General features: G+C 40.8%; 1 protein-coding gene across 1 annotated transcript in view; it reads left to right on the top strand.

Moving 5' to 3' along the window:
- MUC2 (mucin 2, oligomeric mucus/gel-forming) overlaps positions 1-18,052 on the top strand; it is a 59,120-nt gene that overhangs the window by 38,611 nt on the left and 2,457 nt on the right. Inside the window, exons 39-60 of the mRNA XM_063159540.1 lie at positions 893-1,030; positions 2,038-2,175; positions 2,675-2,711; positions 3,303-3,488; positions 4,480-4,662; positions 4,716-4,735; positions 5,688-5,861; positions 6,908-8,202; positions 9,381-9,555; positions 10,111-10,358; positions 11,463-11,646; positions 11,769-11,973; positions 12,613-12,797; positions 13,437-13,503; positions 13,806-13,906; positions 14,066-14,097; positions 14,272-14,446; positions 15,068-15,172; positions 15,772-15,812; positions 16,442-16,564; positions 17,011-17,109; positions 17,695-17,823. Coding sequence (XP_063015610.1) covers positions 893-1,030; positions 2,038-2,175; positions 2,675-2,711; positions 3,303-3,488; positions 4,480-4,662; positions 4,716-4,735; positions 5,688-5,861; positions 6,908-8,202; positions 9,381-9,555; positions 10,111-10,358; positions 11,463-11,646; positions 11,769-11,973; positions 12,613-12,797; positions 13,437-13,503; positions 13,806-13,906; positions 14,066-14,097; positions 14,272-14,446; positions 15,068-15,172; positions 15,772-15,812; positions 16,442-16,564; positions 17,011-17,109; positions 17,695-17,823 — 4,040 coding nt within the window. The remainder of the gene's footprint in view (positions 1-892; positions 1,031-2,037; positions 2,176-2,674; positions 2,712-3,302; positions 3,489-4,479; positions 4,663-4,715; positions 4,736-5,687; positions 5,862-6,907; positions 8,203-9,380; positions 9,556-10,110; positions 10,359-11,462; positions 11,647-11,768; positions 11,974-12,612; positions 12,798-13,436; positions 13,504-13,805; positions 13,907-14,065; positions 14,098-14,271; positions 14,447-15,067; positions 15,173-15,771; positions 15,813-16,441; positions 16,565-17,010; positions 17,110-17,694; positions 17,824-18,052) is intronic.

Raw genomic sequence — 18,052 nt, 5'->3', positions numbered from 1 at the left:
ACTGCTGAGGGTCTGTGAACACTTACTTTTTTGCCTCTGTGTGGTATTATGAATGAATTGACTTCTGGGCAGCCCCTGAAACAGCCTTTGCCCAAAGCTAGCCCTTCAGTCTGTTTCAGATGGAATAAGAACTTAGTAGCTTTTGCTGCTGTTGGACTTTGTCTTTCAGCTGGCCAGAGTGGCATCCCTGGACACATGGAGTGTGATGGAATGGGGCTTGATTTTGTAACACTTGCATTTCAAGCTCTCTTTAGGCACCGATCTGTGGTCTGTATTCCTCTCCTGCTCCTTTCCCATGTCAATACTAATGCTTCTCAGCTATTATAGATGGAGGAAGGAAGCATTCTTCCATACTTTTGGAAACAGTTTATTCTGTAGACTGTGACTGTGAACTGTGGTCTTTGCCTGACCAAATTCACTAGTACTCTGGGAACTCCTGTCAGCAGAAAACCACTTGCCAATTAGCCAGGAACATATTCCTGTGCATGGTTCCTTCCCTGACCACAGCTTCCCATCTCAGCTCTTTCCTGAGGATTTACTGTGGTGTTCTAGATAATGAGTCAGAGATAGAAAGCCCCAGCACAATCAAAAGCTTGCTCCTTTTCATCTCCTTACCTGTTAGTAGGTCTTTCTGATTTTGTGCAAAGCACATTCCAGTGCCCTCCCCAGTCCCTTTACTAGGAGAGGAGGGGTATGACCCTGTGTATGCACAAATTTCAAGAGAGGGGGCCAGAAAGGAAGGTCTCATGCTAGGGATCTTTGCTGTACTAAGGGTGGGCTGACCTCTTTAGGCCTGTGGCAATGGCCTCATGTGCATCTTCTGTTCAGCTCCTATTGAGTCCCACTCATTCATTTGTATCTTTGTTTTCTCTGTTCCTGCTGTTCCTAACAGGCACACCTCCATCCACACTGAGCACACCAAAATCAACAACCACTACCTTGCCGCCGGAGACTACCACCACCACCACCAGCCCTCCGAGGACCACAACCACTGTTCCTGGATCAACAACAACCATCTCAACTCCTCAAAGTATGTTCCCAATGCTAGTAATTCCCATAAAACCCCCTCTGCATCTAAGCACAGAACCAACAAAAAATTATCTGGTTCTGTTGTCATTTCTGGCCTGGCTGTGTCAGTAATGAGGGTCTGTAAATACATCCATTTGTGGCTCTGTGTGGGATCAAGGATGTGTGTAACTTTTGGGCATTACAGGCAATGAGATGTGCCCAAAGTTAATTTGGGCTCTTTCAAAAGTGATGAGGATGCAGGCTCCCAGGAAGAAGTTCTTGTCTTTCTTGATGCAACAGTGCCATGAGGAGGTATTTCGTTTTCCTGCCCAGCTAAGACACATGCCGAGCTGATGTAAAATGTTGCTTTTGCAGCTGCTAGACCATGTCCTTCAGCTGGGCAGAATATAGTGATGGAACCCATGATGTGCAGTTGGACAGTAAATTTTGTTCTTGGCACTGGCATTTAGGCACTGTTTTAGGCTCAGTTGTATAAACTTTTTCCCTCACTTCTCCTTGGCTAATCAGATCCACTAGTACTGTGTGATGTCCTTTATCAGGGTGACATTGGGAAAATCACATGACTAAAATGTGTTCTGCTGCATGATCCATTTCTGGAGCACAGATTCCCCTGAGTTTTTATTCTATGAGTTAGCGAGGTATTTAGGTAATGAGGCAGAGATAGAAAGCCCCAGGCAGATCCAGAGCATTACTCCTCCTCATCTCTTAAATACTTACCTACTAGGTAGGTCTCTCTAATTTTGTGAGAAGCACCTTCCAGCACCATCCCCAGTCTCTTCACTGGGAAAGGAGGGCCATGACTATCTCTTTACATGGATGTCAATGAGTTTTCTTTCTGGGCTAAGAAAAGAAGGGCTGGTACTAGGCACCTTTGCTGTGCTAAGGGTGGGCTGACCTCTCTAGGTCTCTGGCAGCTGCCTCATGTGCAGCTTCCATTCAGCTCTTGTTGAGTCTCACTCATGCCTTTGTGCCATTGTCTGTTTTCTCTGTCCCTGCTGTTCCTAACAGGCACAGAAAGCACATCCACACTGAGCACACCAAAATCGACAACCACTACCTCGCCAACGGAGACTCCCACCACCACCACCAGCCCTCCAACCACAACCACTGGTCCTGGATCAACAACAACCATCTCAACTCCTCAAAGTATGTTCCCAAAACCAATAATTCTCACCAAAACCCCTCTTCCCCCAGGAACAAAATTAACAAAAAATTCTCTGGTTCTGTTGTCATGTCTGGCCTTGCTGTGAAAGTCCATGAAGCACCTCCATATGTGGCTCTAGATGGGATCAGGGATGGGTGTAACTTCTGAGAGTCTTGGGAAAAGTCCTGTGGTCAAATCTTGTCCTTGGGCTGGCTATTTCATAAGGAACAAGGATTTAGGGGTTCTTGGGGGAAAGTCTTGTCTTTCCTGACTCAACAGTGCTTCAAGATGGTATTTCATGTTGGTGCCCAGCTGAGACAGATGCTGAACCAATGGGTAACATTGCTTTTGCAGCTGTTGGACCATGTCTTTCAGCTGGCCAGAATGTAGTTACTGGACCTGTGGAGTGCAATTGGAGTGGGACTTGGTCTTGTGGAAGTGCATTTCAGGCTGTGTTTGGGTTCAGTTGTGTAGACTTTCCTCCTTTCCTCTTCCCCCTAGGCCTTCTCAGTGTTAGTTGTTTTCAGCTGTTAAACATGTAAGAAGGAATGATTCTCCTGCCAGTCTTTTTGGGAACTTTGCAGACTGCCTCTTGTTATGAACTGTAATTTTTTGGGTGATGCTATCTCTGATGAGATCCACTAGTGCCCAGGGAAACCCTGCATCAGACTGACATTGGAACACAGAAAAAATCACATGCCAATCATGTGCATGCTTCCATCCCTGATTACAGCTTCCCCTTTCAGCTCGTACACCAGGATTTAGCAAGGTGTTCAGATAATGAGGCAGGGATAGAAAGCCCCAGTCGGATACAAAGCATTACTCCTCCTCATCTCTTACCTATTGATTGGTCTTGCTGATTTTGTGAGAAGGACCTACCAGCACCATCTCTAATCTCTTCACTAGGAAAGGAGGGCCATGATGCTCTGTGCATGGATGTCAAGGATTCTTCCTTTATATGGCCAGAAAGGAAGGGCTGGTTCTGGGGACCATTACTGTGCCAAGGGTGGGCTGACCTCTCTAGTTCTGTGGCTGCTGCCTCATGCACAGCTTCTGCTCAATTCACATTGAGTCCCACTCATGCCTCTGTACCTTTGTCTGTTTTCTCCATCCCTGTTCTTTCTAACAGCCCCATATCCATCCACACCGAGCACACCACAATCGACAACCACTCCTACGCCGCCAGAGACTCCCACCACCACCATCAGCACCCCGACAACAACCACCACTACTACTGGATCAACAAAGCCCACCTCAACTACTTCAAGCACATCCTCACCAACACCAACATACACCACCACCACACCAACTCCAGGTACTTCTCTGGACTGTGCTGTTGGTTGCTCCTGTCCTGTTGCCCTGAAGTTACATGAGCACCTCAAAGTTACACCGGGATGAGTGTAACTTCAAGGCAACACGGGAACAGCCGTTGCTGAAAACTTGCCTTTTATCTGACTGTTTAAGAAGGAAAAAGGTTTTGTCATTCTGGAGAAAATGTCTTGAAAATTTCGTGCTGCTGCCTAGCTTACATGGATGCTGAACTGATGGGAAATCTTGCCTTTTTTGCTTCTGGACCTTGTCCTTCAGCTGGCCAGAATTTAGTCACTGCATGGCTTTGTTTTTTTTGGCACTGGCATTTTAGGCACTATTTGTACATAATGGTGTAGACATTCTTCCCTCTCTTCTATTCCTTTGCCCTGTTAGTGCAAAAATGTTTCAGTGGTTATAGATGTAGGAAAAAGGATTCCTCTGCCATCCTTTCAGGACAGTTTTATTCTGCAGACTGTTACTTTGAACTGCATCTTTGGCTGATCAGATCCACTAGTACTCCGAGAAACCACTTATCAGGGTGACATTGAGAAAATCACATGCCAATCAGGCAGGAACATACTGCTGTATAGACTTCCTTCCCTGATCACAGATTCCCATCTCAGCTCTTACCTCATGAGTTAGTGAGATGTTCAGCTAATGAGGCAGAGATAGAAAGTCCTAGCCAGACCCACAGCGTTACTTCTCCTCATCTCCTATCTATTGGTAGGTCTCTCTGATTTTGTGAGAATCGCCTTCCAGCACTATGCCCAGTCTCTGTTAGGAGAGGAGAGTCATGATACTTTCTGTGCATTGATTTCAAATATTCTGCTTTCTACAGCCAGAAAGCCAGGGTTGGTATGAGGAACCATTGCTGTACTAAGCTGACCTCTCTAGCTCTCTGCCAGCTGCCTCATGTGCAGCTACTCTTGAGTTCACATTGAGTCCCGTTAATGCCTTCGTGCCTTTGTTTTCTCTGTCCCTGCTTTTTCTAACAGTCCCACCTTCATCCACGACGAGCACACCAAAATCAACGACGACTCTGCCACCAGAGACCTCCACCTCTGCCACCAGCGCTCTGAGCACAACAACCACTGCTACTGGATCAACAACACCCACCTCAACTACTTCAAGCACATCCTCACCAACACCAACATACACCACCACTACATCAACTCCAGGTACTTCTCTGGCCTGTGCTGTTGCTTGATCCCTTCCTGTTGTTGCCCTGAAGGTACATGAGCACCTCAAATTGTGCGTCTCATGTGGATCTCGGATGGGTGTAACTGCAGAGCATCCCTGGAAGAGTTGTTGCTTAAAACTTGTTTTTCATCTGACTATTGAAGAAGGAACAAGGTTTTGTGGTTCTGGGCAAAAGATCTGATCTTCCCTCACTCAAAAAGGCTCAGAGGAGGTGTTTCATACTGATGCTCAGCTTACACAGGTCTTGAACTGACGGGAAATCTTGCATTTTTTTGCTGCTGGACCTCATCCCTCAGCTGGCCAGAACATACTCACTGGACATATGTGCAATTGTGGCATGGCTTTGGTTTTTCAGTACTGACATTTTAGGCACTGATTTGACATAACTCTGTAGGACTTTTTCCCACTGTCCTGTTCCTTTGCTCTGTCAGTGCTTGACAGCTGTTATAGATGTAGGAAGGATGGATATGCTTTTGGAAAGAGTTTAATTCTGCAGACTGTGACTTTCTGAGAACTGTGGTCTTTGGCTGATCAGATCCACTAGTATTCTGGGAAGCCACTTATCAGGGTGACATTGAGAAAACCACATGCCAATCAGGCAGGAACATACTGCTGGGCATGCTTCCTTCCCTGATCACAGTTTCTCATCTCAGCTCTTACCTGAGGATTTAGTGTGGTGTTCTAGATAATGACATGGAGATAGAAAGCCCCAGCAAGATCAAAAGCATTGCTCCTCCTCATCTCTTACCTATTGGTTGGTCCCTCTAAGAAGCACCTTCCAGCACCATGTCTTTGCTAAGAGGGAAGGGCCCTTACACTGTGTGTGCATGGATTTCAAATATCGTGCTTTTGGGAGCCAGAAAGGAAGAACGGAGCTATGGTTGTCTGACCTCTCTAGCTCTGTGGCTGCTGCCTCATGTGCAGCTTCTGTTGAGTTGACATTGAGTCCCACTGATGCCTTTGTGCATTTGTCTGTTTTCTCTGTCCCTGCTGTTTCTAACAGGCACACCTCCATCCACACTGAGCACGCCAAAATCGACAACCTCTCCCTCGACACCGGAGACTCTCACCACCACCACCAGCCCTCCAAGCACCACAACCACTGTTCCAACTACCACCACAAATCCTGAAAATATTTCCACCAGAACCCCGTCGGGTCCACCCACTGAAGCAATAAGTAATTCCCAGGGTTTTGTGTTCGTTGCTGATTTTAGAAAACAGGGTTTATTGGCAGCTTAACATGTGTTTTAGTTTCTAAACTCTGCACTAATGTAGTTGATTATATCTCAAAAACATCCCAGCTAACCTTTCAGCAGCAATGTTATATCCCCTGCTGTCCCAGTTCATCTGCCTCTGTTAAAGGGCATGAAGGAGTTTGCCTGTTCTCACCCATATGTAAATCAGTTTTCATTGAAGCACCATCCTTGTGGGCTGCCTGGGCAGAACCAGTGTATCTTAATTCCTCTAGCATTACTACTGCACTCTTATTGTGTACACAGTGCTTCTCTCTCTATCATGTGTCACTTATGTTATGAAAGCACAAATAGATGGCTCTGAGGCTGGTCTGTGAGAGTCATGAACACTTTTTAACATCCTAATCAAAAACTACTTTAAAGGAGTTTCCATTAACAACCATAATGAAAACTGGCCATGTGAAAAAGCAGAAAAGTGTATTTTGGGTTTGTAGCATCCCAAAATATCTTGTGTGTGAGTAGTCTTAAAGGCATTGGCATTAGAAATGGAACACAGACTACTCCACCAACGGCTCAGTTTCTGTAGAGTCAAATTACTCTGACCATAATCAATAGGGATATGAATGTGCCTCATGAAGCAACATAGGGAATAACGGTCTTTCCATAGAATATAATATGACAGCAATACAGTATTAACCAGAGTTCATTGATCAGTGGAGTCCCCTGGGATCTTGGACTGCTGGACTCTTCCATGCAATATAAAGTTTTAACACTGAGGAAGATGTTCCCTCTGGTACTGATTGTTGATAAAGTGTTTATATCAATGTCTCCTACGCAAGAGGCAGGATATTTTGTTAATAATCCCTCAGTGATACAAAATCATCAATAAAAAAATTTCTGCTTTATTTCTATCTAAAGACTCTATGCTTAGGCTTGATGAATTACGTATGCTTCGTGGAAAATGAGATGACATTAGGAAGAAAATGCAATTTCGCGACTTAAAATACTCTGTTTTCTTCCTATCTTAAAGAGACACCTGAACCAGAGACACCGACAACAACAAGCATTCCAGTTACTCCTTCAGTTACCCCACTGCCAACAACAAGAACGACAGAAATAAGTACCGTGTCTATTGCAAGCACCACTAGTCAACAGTCAACATCACCAGTGTCAACAAGCCCAGTGACAGCTACCACATCTGAGGTCACTAAAACAGGATCAACCCCCAAGACCACCACTTCAGGTCCCACACCCTCAAGTTCCACCAGCACCACACCAGTAACAGAAACTCCTATCCATGAGACCACTACCACCAGGACCTCAAGCCCTCCAACAGGATTATCTACCACCACTTCCAGCCCTGGCACCACCACAACCTCGGGACCAAGCAGCCCTACAGCAACACAGCCACCAGTATCGACAACCCCATTCACTGGAACAGGATCAACCCCCAAGACCACCACTTCAGGCCCCACACCCTCAAGTTCCACCAGCACCACACCAGTAACAGAAACTCCTATCCATGAGACCACTACCACCAGGACCTCAAGCCCTCCAACAGGATTATCTACCACCACTTCCAGCCCTGGCACCACCACAACCTCGGGACCAAGCAGCCCTACAGCAACACAGCCACCAGTATCGACAACTCCATTCACTGGAACAGGATCAACCCCCAAGACCACCACTTCAGGCCCCACACCCTCAAGTTCCACCAGCACCACACCAGTAACAGAAACTCCTATCCATGAGACCACTACCACCAGGACCTCAAGCCCTCCAACAGGATTATCTACCACCACTTCCAGCCCTGGCACCACCACAACCTTGGGACCAAGCAGCCCTACAGCAACACAGCCACCAGTATCGACAACCCCATTCACTGGAACAGGATCAACCCCCAAGACCACCACTTCAGGCCCCACACCCTCAGTGTCCACTCCCCCTACCACCACAGTAGGAACAGAAATAAGTACTCCAACCACGACCTCTGCAACTGTTACGACTCCAACATCACCTACATCAACCAGCCCCGTGTCAACCACTACCGCTGGTACTACTCCAACAGAAAGCTTTACCACCACTTCAGGAACCACCTCTAGTAGTTCTATCACAATCAATGCTACAACCACCATCTCCACAACCTTCAAAACCCTGCCGCCTGTCTCAACTACTACATCTGGGCCTACTGCAACATCAACTGCAGTCACCACTACAGAAAGTTCTACACACAGTGCAACTCCTCCAGTTAATGGGTCAACTACAGGTCTAACACCAACCACTCCCAAAAAAACTTGTACTATTTTCCCTAATGAAACTTATGAGGTGAGTAGATTTCATACTTTCATGATGTTTTGGATGGAGACTAGACACATAACTTCAATATTAGTAATGTAAAGAGTAAGCATAAATCTGGATAGGAAAGGAAGTGTCAGTCTGTTCTATTTCTTTCATTTTCTTGGGCATCAGCAGGACTTCCAACAATATTTGGATTAATAGCTTACATATTACAATTAGCTCTTCAAGGATAATTTTTAAAAAGCTTTCTGCAAGGAGTTAGATCGCAGTTCAGTGTTTGTCTTTGTTGTAGGATGGTTCTGATGAAGAGGAAACCAAGAGCTTAGTGCTCCTAAGCTATCTTCTCTATTTCTGCTTTTGAATAAGTCCAGAGTGGGTAAAAGTTGTTTTTGTGTTTACATTGCAGCCCAACAAAAATCCACAGGGCTGAATTTGGAATGAGTCATACTTGTTCACAGACTGGCTTCAGGGGAGGACTGTGAGACAGATCACTGCATTCGCTGGTTGTGAAATTTGACTCAGAGTTTTTTTTGTTTTGTTTTGGTTTTTTTTTTTGAACCCTCCACCTTTGACACAGACAAGTTTATGTCTTGTACATATCTAAAGCCTCATCATAGTTTAGATGCCTACCAACTTGCTCACTAGATCTGCAGGAAATTATACATGTCTGCAAAACTGGTAGAAGATAGAAGAAAACTCAATCACAATGCATGGACATAATTACCTTGGACATTTTTCCCTGAACAGTGTGTGTTCATTGTTCATTGAGTTTTAGCTGTTAATCTGCTCTAGGCATTCACGGAAGGGAATTGATCATATATTGGCCATTCATATTGATCAGTGTCTTTTACTGTTCTTTAGAGAGGGTGTAGGGTGAAGACACCTTAGGAGATTAGGTGAGACATCTCACTTTTAGACAGCTGAAACTAGAAAAAGTGATTCTCATTTTGGTTTACTGGCTTGATTTTTGTGCATAATGCTTTCCATTTAGCAGCTCTCAGTTGTTCTAGCTCATATTGCAGACCTAGATAGTGCTGACTGATGCACTTCAATCCTATTTTCAGATTTCTGATGGGGGAAAACTTGTCAATAAACATATTTTTTTTTTAGAAACCTTCAGAAGATATTCAGGCATAACTATTGTCAGTCTCACTGCTTCCTAAAGGTTTATCTCTCTCTCCCGCTCCCCCTTTCTTCAAACACAGCAAGGTGACTCGTGGATACTCTGTAACTGCACTAAGGTTATATGTATAGAAGACAACATTGTCCAGGTGATTCCAATAATCTGCAATCCACCCCCGAAACCCACGTGTTCCAATGGACTGTCTCCTGTGCCAGTCATGGATGAGGATGGATGCTGTTGGCACTGGGAGTGTGATTGTAAGTAAATATTTTGCTGAATATTTAATCTCCTGAGGAAACAATACTATTGTCAAGAACAACAATATTTATCAGGGAACAAGTATCGTGCAAAGCTGTGACTCAGTCTTCTAGTGTTGGTTAGAATGCTCTGTTGATTCTTTTTAGCTAATTGAGTGATTGGCTTAAGTTGCCATTATCTCTACCTAACTGTTGTGTTAGTAGAGTAAATTGGTCTTCCAAAGAAGGATTTAAATGTCCAGATCCAGATATTTATAGGCTAGAAGCATACATATATTTGTTACTTGTTCAGACTATTGGTAAAGATATATGTATGGTACAGTTAATCCCATTCTCAGTTGTCTGTCATTAATGTCAGATGAACTGTGCATTGAAAGTGCCTGGTTTTTATTGATGACTTCTAGCTAATGAGCTCATGCATTGACATATACACTTCATTAAAATTAAAATGCCCAAAGTTCACTGAGATGTTTCCCACATCTACAGATTTTGCTTGTAGTCTGATACGATTTTGTACATTGCCAAAATAGCCTAACTTAACTATGTTTTTTTTAGGCTACTGCACTGGCTGGGGAGATCCACATTACATGACTTTTGATGGACTATACTACAGCTATCAAGGGAATTGTACATATGTCCTTGTGGAAGAGATCAATAAGAAAGTTGACAACTTTGGTGTCTACATTGATAACTACCATTGCGATGCACGGGATGTAGTGTCCTGTCCTCGAACGCTCATTGTGAGACATGAGACTCAGGAAGTGAGGCTAACAACAGCACAACCAAATACTCTACAAGTAGAGGTACTATTGATTTCTCGATTCAAATATTAATACTGCATTAACAGGATCATTATATTCATAAGATTTGGGAAAAAAATAATGTGTGTTTTAGATTCAGTAACACTTTAGATTATAAAATTAGACTGCTTCAGAGGACTTCAAAGCATTTTTTTATTCTGAATCTGGGGAGAAAAAATTCTACAACTTCCTGTCTTTTTAATTTCAAATCTTTGCAGATCTCTCCTAAATACACAAGTGTGTATCGCTAAGAGTTAAGGATATAAAATAAGTTAATTTATAATTAACAATAATGTAACAAAGGAAAACAACGCAGAATGGGAGGAAATAATGTAAGGTACACATAACAATAAAGCGCTGGCCTGAAGCATTTTTTAAAAGTACCATTAGTAGCTTTGACTTGTGTCACCTTTTTAGTTTTTCAGAGTAGGACACTTATATTTTTATTCCACTGATAAATGTGAAGCCCAAGGTTTTTGGGCTTCAAAATTAATGAGAAGTGTTTGGGGCTCTTAGCTTTTTAATGTTTATTTGGTTTAGTTCTGTACATTACTGTGTGAGAATATTACAAGTTAGGTTGCAACATATTGTTGAAAATTTACAACATTTAGACCTCTTTTTTCTCTAAAGCAAAGAAATCTCTGCTGAGTGAAAGTAGTAGTATTAGTTTCACAGGTATATCATGGCTACCGTATTAAAATAAATAATACAGTTTAGTCTTATTTCTGTTATTTAATTTTCCTATAAGCACATTCCCTTTATGCCCAGGAACCTAAAACTTTATACCATATGAATTTAGGAGAATTTTATATTCCACTTTCATGAGGAGTTCTTGATGCCATAGTCACTCTAATAAGTCTGTTGAGTGTTAGGATTTATCTAGTTTAAACATTGAATAACCTCATTTGTCAGAGGTTAATGGACTTTTTGTGGCTCAGAGAAGAAAAGTTTGACTTTCCAGTAACAAAGGAAACACAGGAACTTTTGTTACAAATTAAAAGGATATTATTTACCTTTACATTCTCTCTGCAAAACAAAGGAACAGTCAATTGTTTTGAAAAGTCAAACCAAATTTATGCCTCTTTTCTGTTTTCCTTTATTTATTAGGTTACAGTAAACAACCAGCTCGTGTCTTTGCCTTACAAGAAGTTTGGTGTGAGCATCTATGAGTCAGGCATAAATAGTGTTGTGGAAATTCCTGAGCTGAAAATGAATGTGACCTACAATGGCTTGTCCTTTTCTATCAGAATGCCCTACAGCCTGTTTGGCAACAATACCCAGGGACAGTGTGGTAAGCCTCACTCTTCCAAATTTTGCACTCTCAGAAAACCACAGTGACAGCCCTGATGCAAAGATGAATGGTGTTTCCTAGCAAATCTGTGAGTGAATTCTTTCTCCCCATACCACCCTTAGGTACTTGCAATAACAACACGGCAGATGACTGCATGCTGCCAAATGGAAACATTGCAGAAAACTGTGAAACCATGGCAGATCATTGGCAAGTTGTTGATCCTTCCAAACCACAGTGCTCTCCAGGCCTAGTTCCTACAGGTTCACCTAGCACAACACCAACACAGCCTTGCAAAGAATCGTCCATCTGTGAGCTTATTTTGGGAAGGTAACAATCCTCTCAGTTTTACAACCCTTTGGTCTTTGATTTAAATGGAAATTTTAGGATTAGCTTACCAGTGGAAAGTGTCTCTAGCTGTTTCTCCATTTCTTATATCTTTATGATTTGCTTCTACTCCTTTCACTTTTTCTGGCTATTATTTTTTGCTGACAGTTTCTTTCAACCCTCTGGCTGCCATATTAACCTTTGTTGATGTTCCCATATTCTTTTATACTCTCTGCCCTACCCTGTCCCATGTTCTTACCTTTTCCCACGTTTACTTAGCAGAAAACAGAGTCCAACTGAAAATAGAAATCTTAATTTTTAGAACACCATGTCAGAAATTAATAAGAAAAAAAATCAAAATTGCTTTAAAGAGATAGCACATGGTTGCACCCAATAATATACAACTCCTGGACTCAAAATGTTGGTGTCAAAGTGTTTTATAGGGGAGGGAAGAATATTTTAAGGTATGTTGGAAGGTTTCTATCTGGATAACTGCTCTTAGCACAAATCTCTCATCAATAGTCCACATCCACATCTCCCTAATCTCCCGCGTTCACTGTTGCCACATGATAGCATGTTAAGCACATTGAAATAGATATGAATCATTCAGGAAGGAATAACGATAAATATTTCTGTTTCTAGTGTGTTCAAGCCATGCCATGCATTTGTCCAGCCTGAGAAGTACTATGCAGCCTGCGTTTTTGATAGCTGTGTACTTCCCAACCTAGACCTGGAATGCTCAAGTCTGCAGATCTATGCTGCCACCTGTGCTGATCAAGGCGCGTGCATTGACTGGAGAAAACACACGAATGGTGTATGCTGTAAGTATCTGGACATAAAAATTCATCTTGAATTATTAAGGAAGATTACTGCTGAAACAGTTCCACATAATGTCATACTGCTTTCAGAGTAATGAAAACACCAATAAATCACAGCACCTGCTCACCTTAAATAATTTTCCAGTAACATTTTTAACAAAGGAAATGATAAATTGGCCTGCAAAAATATACATGCATTGACTGTGCCAGAAACATCTGTATCAGTACATACTTTTTTTGTATGCAAGCAGCTCTATGCTTTGCAGGCATCAGCAGATCACTCTCTATTTGGTGACATGTACATTAGTTTTCATCTGTAGTAAGAGTGCAAAGGGAAGGATGACACTCCCTTTTGAGAAGTTGTGCAAAAGAGACTAAAACTATGCAAAAAATTATAGTCAAGGTGGAGACTCCTGGCTTTATCACCTTAGTGTAAAGTACAGTATTGTATCTATGACTAAATTGCACAGAATTATTCCATTTAGAGACATAAGTCTATCTGGGATATTTCCTCTTTACTTCTCAAGATTGTTATAGATAAGTGGGAAAATGAGTAAACAGTGTTTAAGTTCTTGGCATAAGGTCATGGGGCTTTTATACAATATTGTTACTGAGCTGTTCCTCCTTTTTGTTCTTCCATTCCAGCTCATGAATGTCCTTCAGGTAAAGAATATAGAGCATGTGGTCCTATTAAAGAGACGACCTGCAAATCAAGGTAAAAAATTCCTTCACAGTTAGTTGTAGCTTGTACAACTATTCAGTTGTATCTAATGCACAGGTGAATGAGCATTTCTGAAACTGACAGTCAAATTTATTAGCACTATTCTGTTGACCCTAAATCTGAGTGCCTGAACTGTTTCTGTTTCTGTTGTTTGGCTATATCAAACTGACACTGCAAACCCCAGTCACAAATGGGCAGATCATTTGCCACTGTATTTTCAGTGAAAGGTTATTTTGCATAATCCTCCTGTATGTGCCTATGACTAATGGCCTTTCTCTGAACATTTTGTCTTATAGAGGACAGAATGAGACATCAACTAAACAAGCGGAAGGCTGTTTCTGTCCTAATGGAACCATGCTGTATGACTCTGGTGTGGATGTCTGCGTGAAAACCTGTGGTGAGTTTTACTGCTTCACTTGGATGCATGATTGTTTCCTCTTTGTTTCCCTTCATGTATACAACAAAGATTTGACTGTGTGCAGTCCTCATACAATGTATAGTAGAGATCCCTCCTGTTATATGACTGGTAATGGAAATTTATTTTGGTATTTTCCAGGCTGTGTTGGAGTGGATATGGTACCAAGAGAGGTATGATGCTGTATGCTTTTGGATTTCAAGTAGAAGTTTGGGTGGGGAGAGGAGAGTGGTTTTCACTGGTACAATCTTGTTTTGTCATCTCTTTACTTTGTATTCCTGGTTTTACTTTTGTTCCTTTTAATTGGTTACTATGCAATCACTCATTTTATTGTTTTTCAATTGCAGTTTGGAGAAAAGTTTACAGTGGACTGTAAGGACTGTATTTGCCTGGAAGGTGAACATGGCATTGTATGTGAGCCTCATGTATGTGATCAAAAGAAGGTCACTTGTGAAGGAGAAGGCTTCTATGAAGTCACTGAAGTCAATCCTAAAGACTCCTGCTGCCCTCTTTTCACTTGCAGTGAGTTTATACTCTTGTTTCTAGTCTTTCTATACCTCTTGCAAATAGAAAGGAAAAGAGACTGAACTACCTTAGTACTGGAGATCTACAGCAGGGAGTCACAAAATAGTATCTTTTCACATGCTTTTAAAAATCAACTTGCCCAGTGCTAGGGAAAATACATTTTAATATTGCAATGAATCAGTATAACTGAATTTGCAGTTATGGGACTCAACATAGCTAAAGCTATAGTTATTGTGTTCGGGGCCACATTTTATTTAAGCAAAATGCAGAGAGATTATGAAATTCTCTGTGGATTTTCATTTTCCAGCAGTTGCCTAAGATCATGGAGAGAGTAGGAGTTGTTCCCTACTTCTTTGCTTAGAATGGTGATACTTTATTAACACAGCATAATTGCACAGTAGAAAAAAATTCATAAACTAATACAGTACCCCATATCCAGTGCCTGGATTTATGAGGAAAAATGTGTTCTCTATTTGCAATTTGGATTTTTTTGAAGACGATCTGGACTGTTTCTTAGCAATAGCAAGTTCATCCTAAGTGCTTTGATAGGTGCTTATTTCTAGTAGCTGTGAATTAATGTATTTTCTAGCTTATGATTTTTATTTTTCTTTTCCTCAGAATGCAATACAAGCTTGTGCACAGCTAAAGCCCCCAAGTGCTCACTGGGATTTGAAGTTCATTCTTATATTCCCAGTGGTCAGTGCTGTCCTGTATACCAATGTGGTAAGTCCCTTGGAAATATATTACAAAGATCAGCCTTATAGTTCTGTTTATTACATAATTTAGCATTACACTTAATAAGACTGTACAATAGCCTTTTGAAAGAGGTGTTAAACACAATCCGATTCTACAAATTCACTACTATTAAAATTGGTTATTAGTGCTATAATTATGAAACTAGAAAATCAGATACAGCTCAGGTGACTCAAGTTCAATTTCCTGCTTATAAATAAATATAAGAACAACTACAGAATTAACTGGGATGATGGTCTCAGCTTAATCTAGCAAAGGCCCTAGAAGCATCCCCAGTAAAAGACAGATTTGCAGTTCTTGCTAACTGAAACAAGGAAGTACTTGTATTTGTTAAGTGGACATTCTTGGCTACAAACTGTACTGCATATTTTGGGACAAATCTTTTCCCCTTCTTGCACATGCAGTATTAGTTTTTATAGTTTATACATGTTGCATCAGCTACCAGAACTGGGGAATAACCATATGATTTGTGATTCATTGTGGAAGAAATGAGTTGGATTAGAATGGGTTGAAGACATTTTTTATTCATTTTTTCCTATCTAAATTTCTAACTCCTTGCTTATTAACAGTTCCCAAGGGGGTTTGCGTACATGAGAATGCTGAGTTCTTGGTAAGTTCTGTTTCAACAGTCTTCAAAAATGCTTAAAAGACCGTTAGTATATTTGATCAGAAGTGCTATGAAAAGGTTTATCCAGTACAATAGATATTTTATAAATTTTCAAATTTCTGCCAGGAGTTTATCAATTTCACAAAGCTAAACCTTTTTTGAAAAGTTTCCTGGAAACTTTTCAAAAGGAAAGAAATTGTACTGCATTTACGTCAGTATCATAAAGGAAATTGGGTTAAGTGTGCTAGCATTTAAAAAAGTCAGTCCACATTTACTGTCAGCACATTGTTGCAGTTTTAAGACTCTGTTTTTAAAAACTAAAAACCATATAAATAAGTATTATTCTAACCAAATTTAGATTTCTAATTCTCTTGGGTCTAGTAATTGTACCTTTTCTTTTAATATCAGAGTTTGTCATTGATATACAGGACTTCAGTAAAGACGCATTAAATTATATTCAGTATTTTAAATGTTGTCTTCTTAAATGACTAGCCAAATAGCTATCCAGTTGTCTTTATCTGATTCTTTTCATTTTCCATTGCTTCATTTTCAGATTTTTAAAAAATTAATAAATATCTGTTTAAACATGTAATAACTCATTAATATGTGATTTTTTTCCTTTAAATGTGTAGCCCAACTCCTCAGTCTTTGTTGACAAGTGCCAGAATTGTGTCTGCACAAATGATGTTAATGTCAGCACTCAACTGAATATAATCTCCTGTGAACGTGTCCCCTGCAACACATACTGTCAACCAGTAAGTGACAAACTTAAAGATAAACAAGACTCCAAAATATTTATATTTGTGAACTCCAGCTTAATCAGTGAGTGGTATTAAGAAAGGACAGGGAGCTGAAACCTAGAGACCAACTCCAGCATGGATATCAGCTGTTCTTTGAGCCATCTACTGCCTGAGATTAACTGTGTAACTGTCAGCATTCAGCTCACACTGGCAGAATTAGCTGGGAAATTTCTGTAGACCACATTGTGGAGTAATATTTAATTACTATGCATATTTATTCTAGTGCTTTAATTTATTCCATTTATAACCTGCTTCTATCACTTGTCTCATGTTGATTTGGAACACAAAAAGGCACAAATCTTGAGTGCACTTCAAAGCATAATCAATTAATGAATTCATATGTTTTCATTTATTTCTCAAAAATTATAGTGCTATTGTTTTTAATTACTTTTAATTTCTAGGGATATGAACTTAAACCAGTGAAAGGCGAATGCTGTGGAAAATGTGTGCAGACCAAGTGTATTATAAAGACATCAGACAATTCTGAACTCATCTTGAGTGTAAGTATGCTCTATGTCTTAGTTCTCCACCAAATCTGTAAAGTTCCCAGTTCCAAAAAGGGAACTCCTCATTGCCAGAGACAAGGCTTTAGTATAAGTTTGCACCTGAAAGATCAAAATATCAAAATCTCAAAACCTAGCTACAATTTTTTCACCTGAAGGTAGGTTTCATCAAATAAAATTATCTGTAAGGCCCTTCCTGGAATGAGAAATCAAATACCATTGGAAGGGGTTTTCTTCCAGTGTCTGGAAGCTTCAGCTTTTCTGTGTTATTTGATTTCGGTATGCTGAAAAACACTATTAAAGCCTGCATATGCAACAATTCTATTGCTGTAGTAGGATGAAGGTTTAGAGTCTTTCTTAATTAATATAAAATAGTCTAGCTTTTTGAAGGCAAAATCCATTGGCATGGATGATTTTGTTAAAGTACTCCATGTACTTTAGAGACATTTTTCTTTCTTTCTCAAGGAAAATACCATATAAAACTGAAATTCTCTCAATGTAGGGCATATTGCAATACATCAATAAAATTTCTGTCTGAGCTCCCTTCAGCTTTCCTTATTACATTTTGCATTTCTCTTGCAGCCTGGAGACTTTAAAAATGATCCTCACAACAACTGCACCATTTATAGCTGTGTAGATGTCCACGACCAGCTTATTGCTTCCACATCTGAGATTACCTGTCCAGCATTCAATGAAGACAGCTGCAAACCTGTAAGTAAAAATGGAAAATTTACCCTCTACTCCATACATAGATTACTTAATTTTATTTCAGCCATCTAACTAACAACAAAAGTAAAATTTAGCTCCGATGGCCTTTCGTCATAATTTCTCAGTCCTTAGGGCAGAAGTTCTAGATGCACCCATGCACAGCCCTAGAGAGTATACAAAATAAGATGCCTGGGTGAGAATTCAAGGTTTATAATTGGTAGCTGTCTCTCAG

This window comes from Melospiza melodia, chromosome 6 (assembly GCF_035770615.1).
Source record: "Melospiza melodia melodia isolate bMelMel2 chromosome 6, bMelMel2.pri, whole genome shotgun sequence".
Lineage (NCBI taxonomy): Eukaryota > Metazoa > Chordata > Aves > Passeriformes > Passerellidae > Melospiza > Melospiza melodia.
Note: the sequence above shows the minus strand (reverse complement) of the source record. Positions and strands in the feature narration are given on the sequence as shown.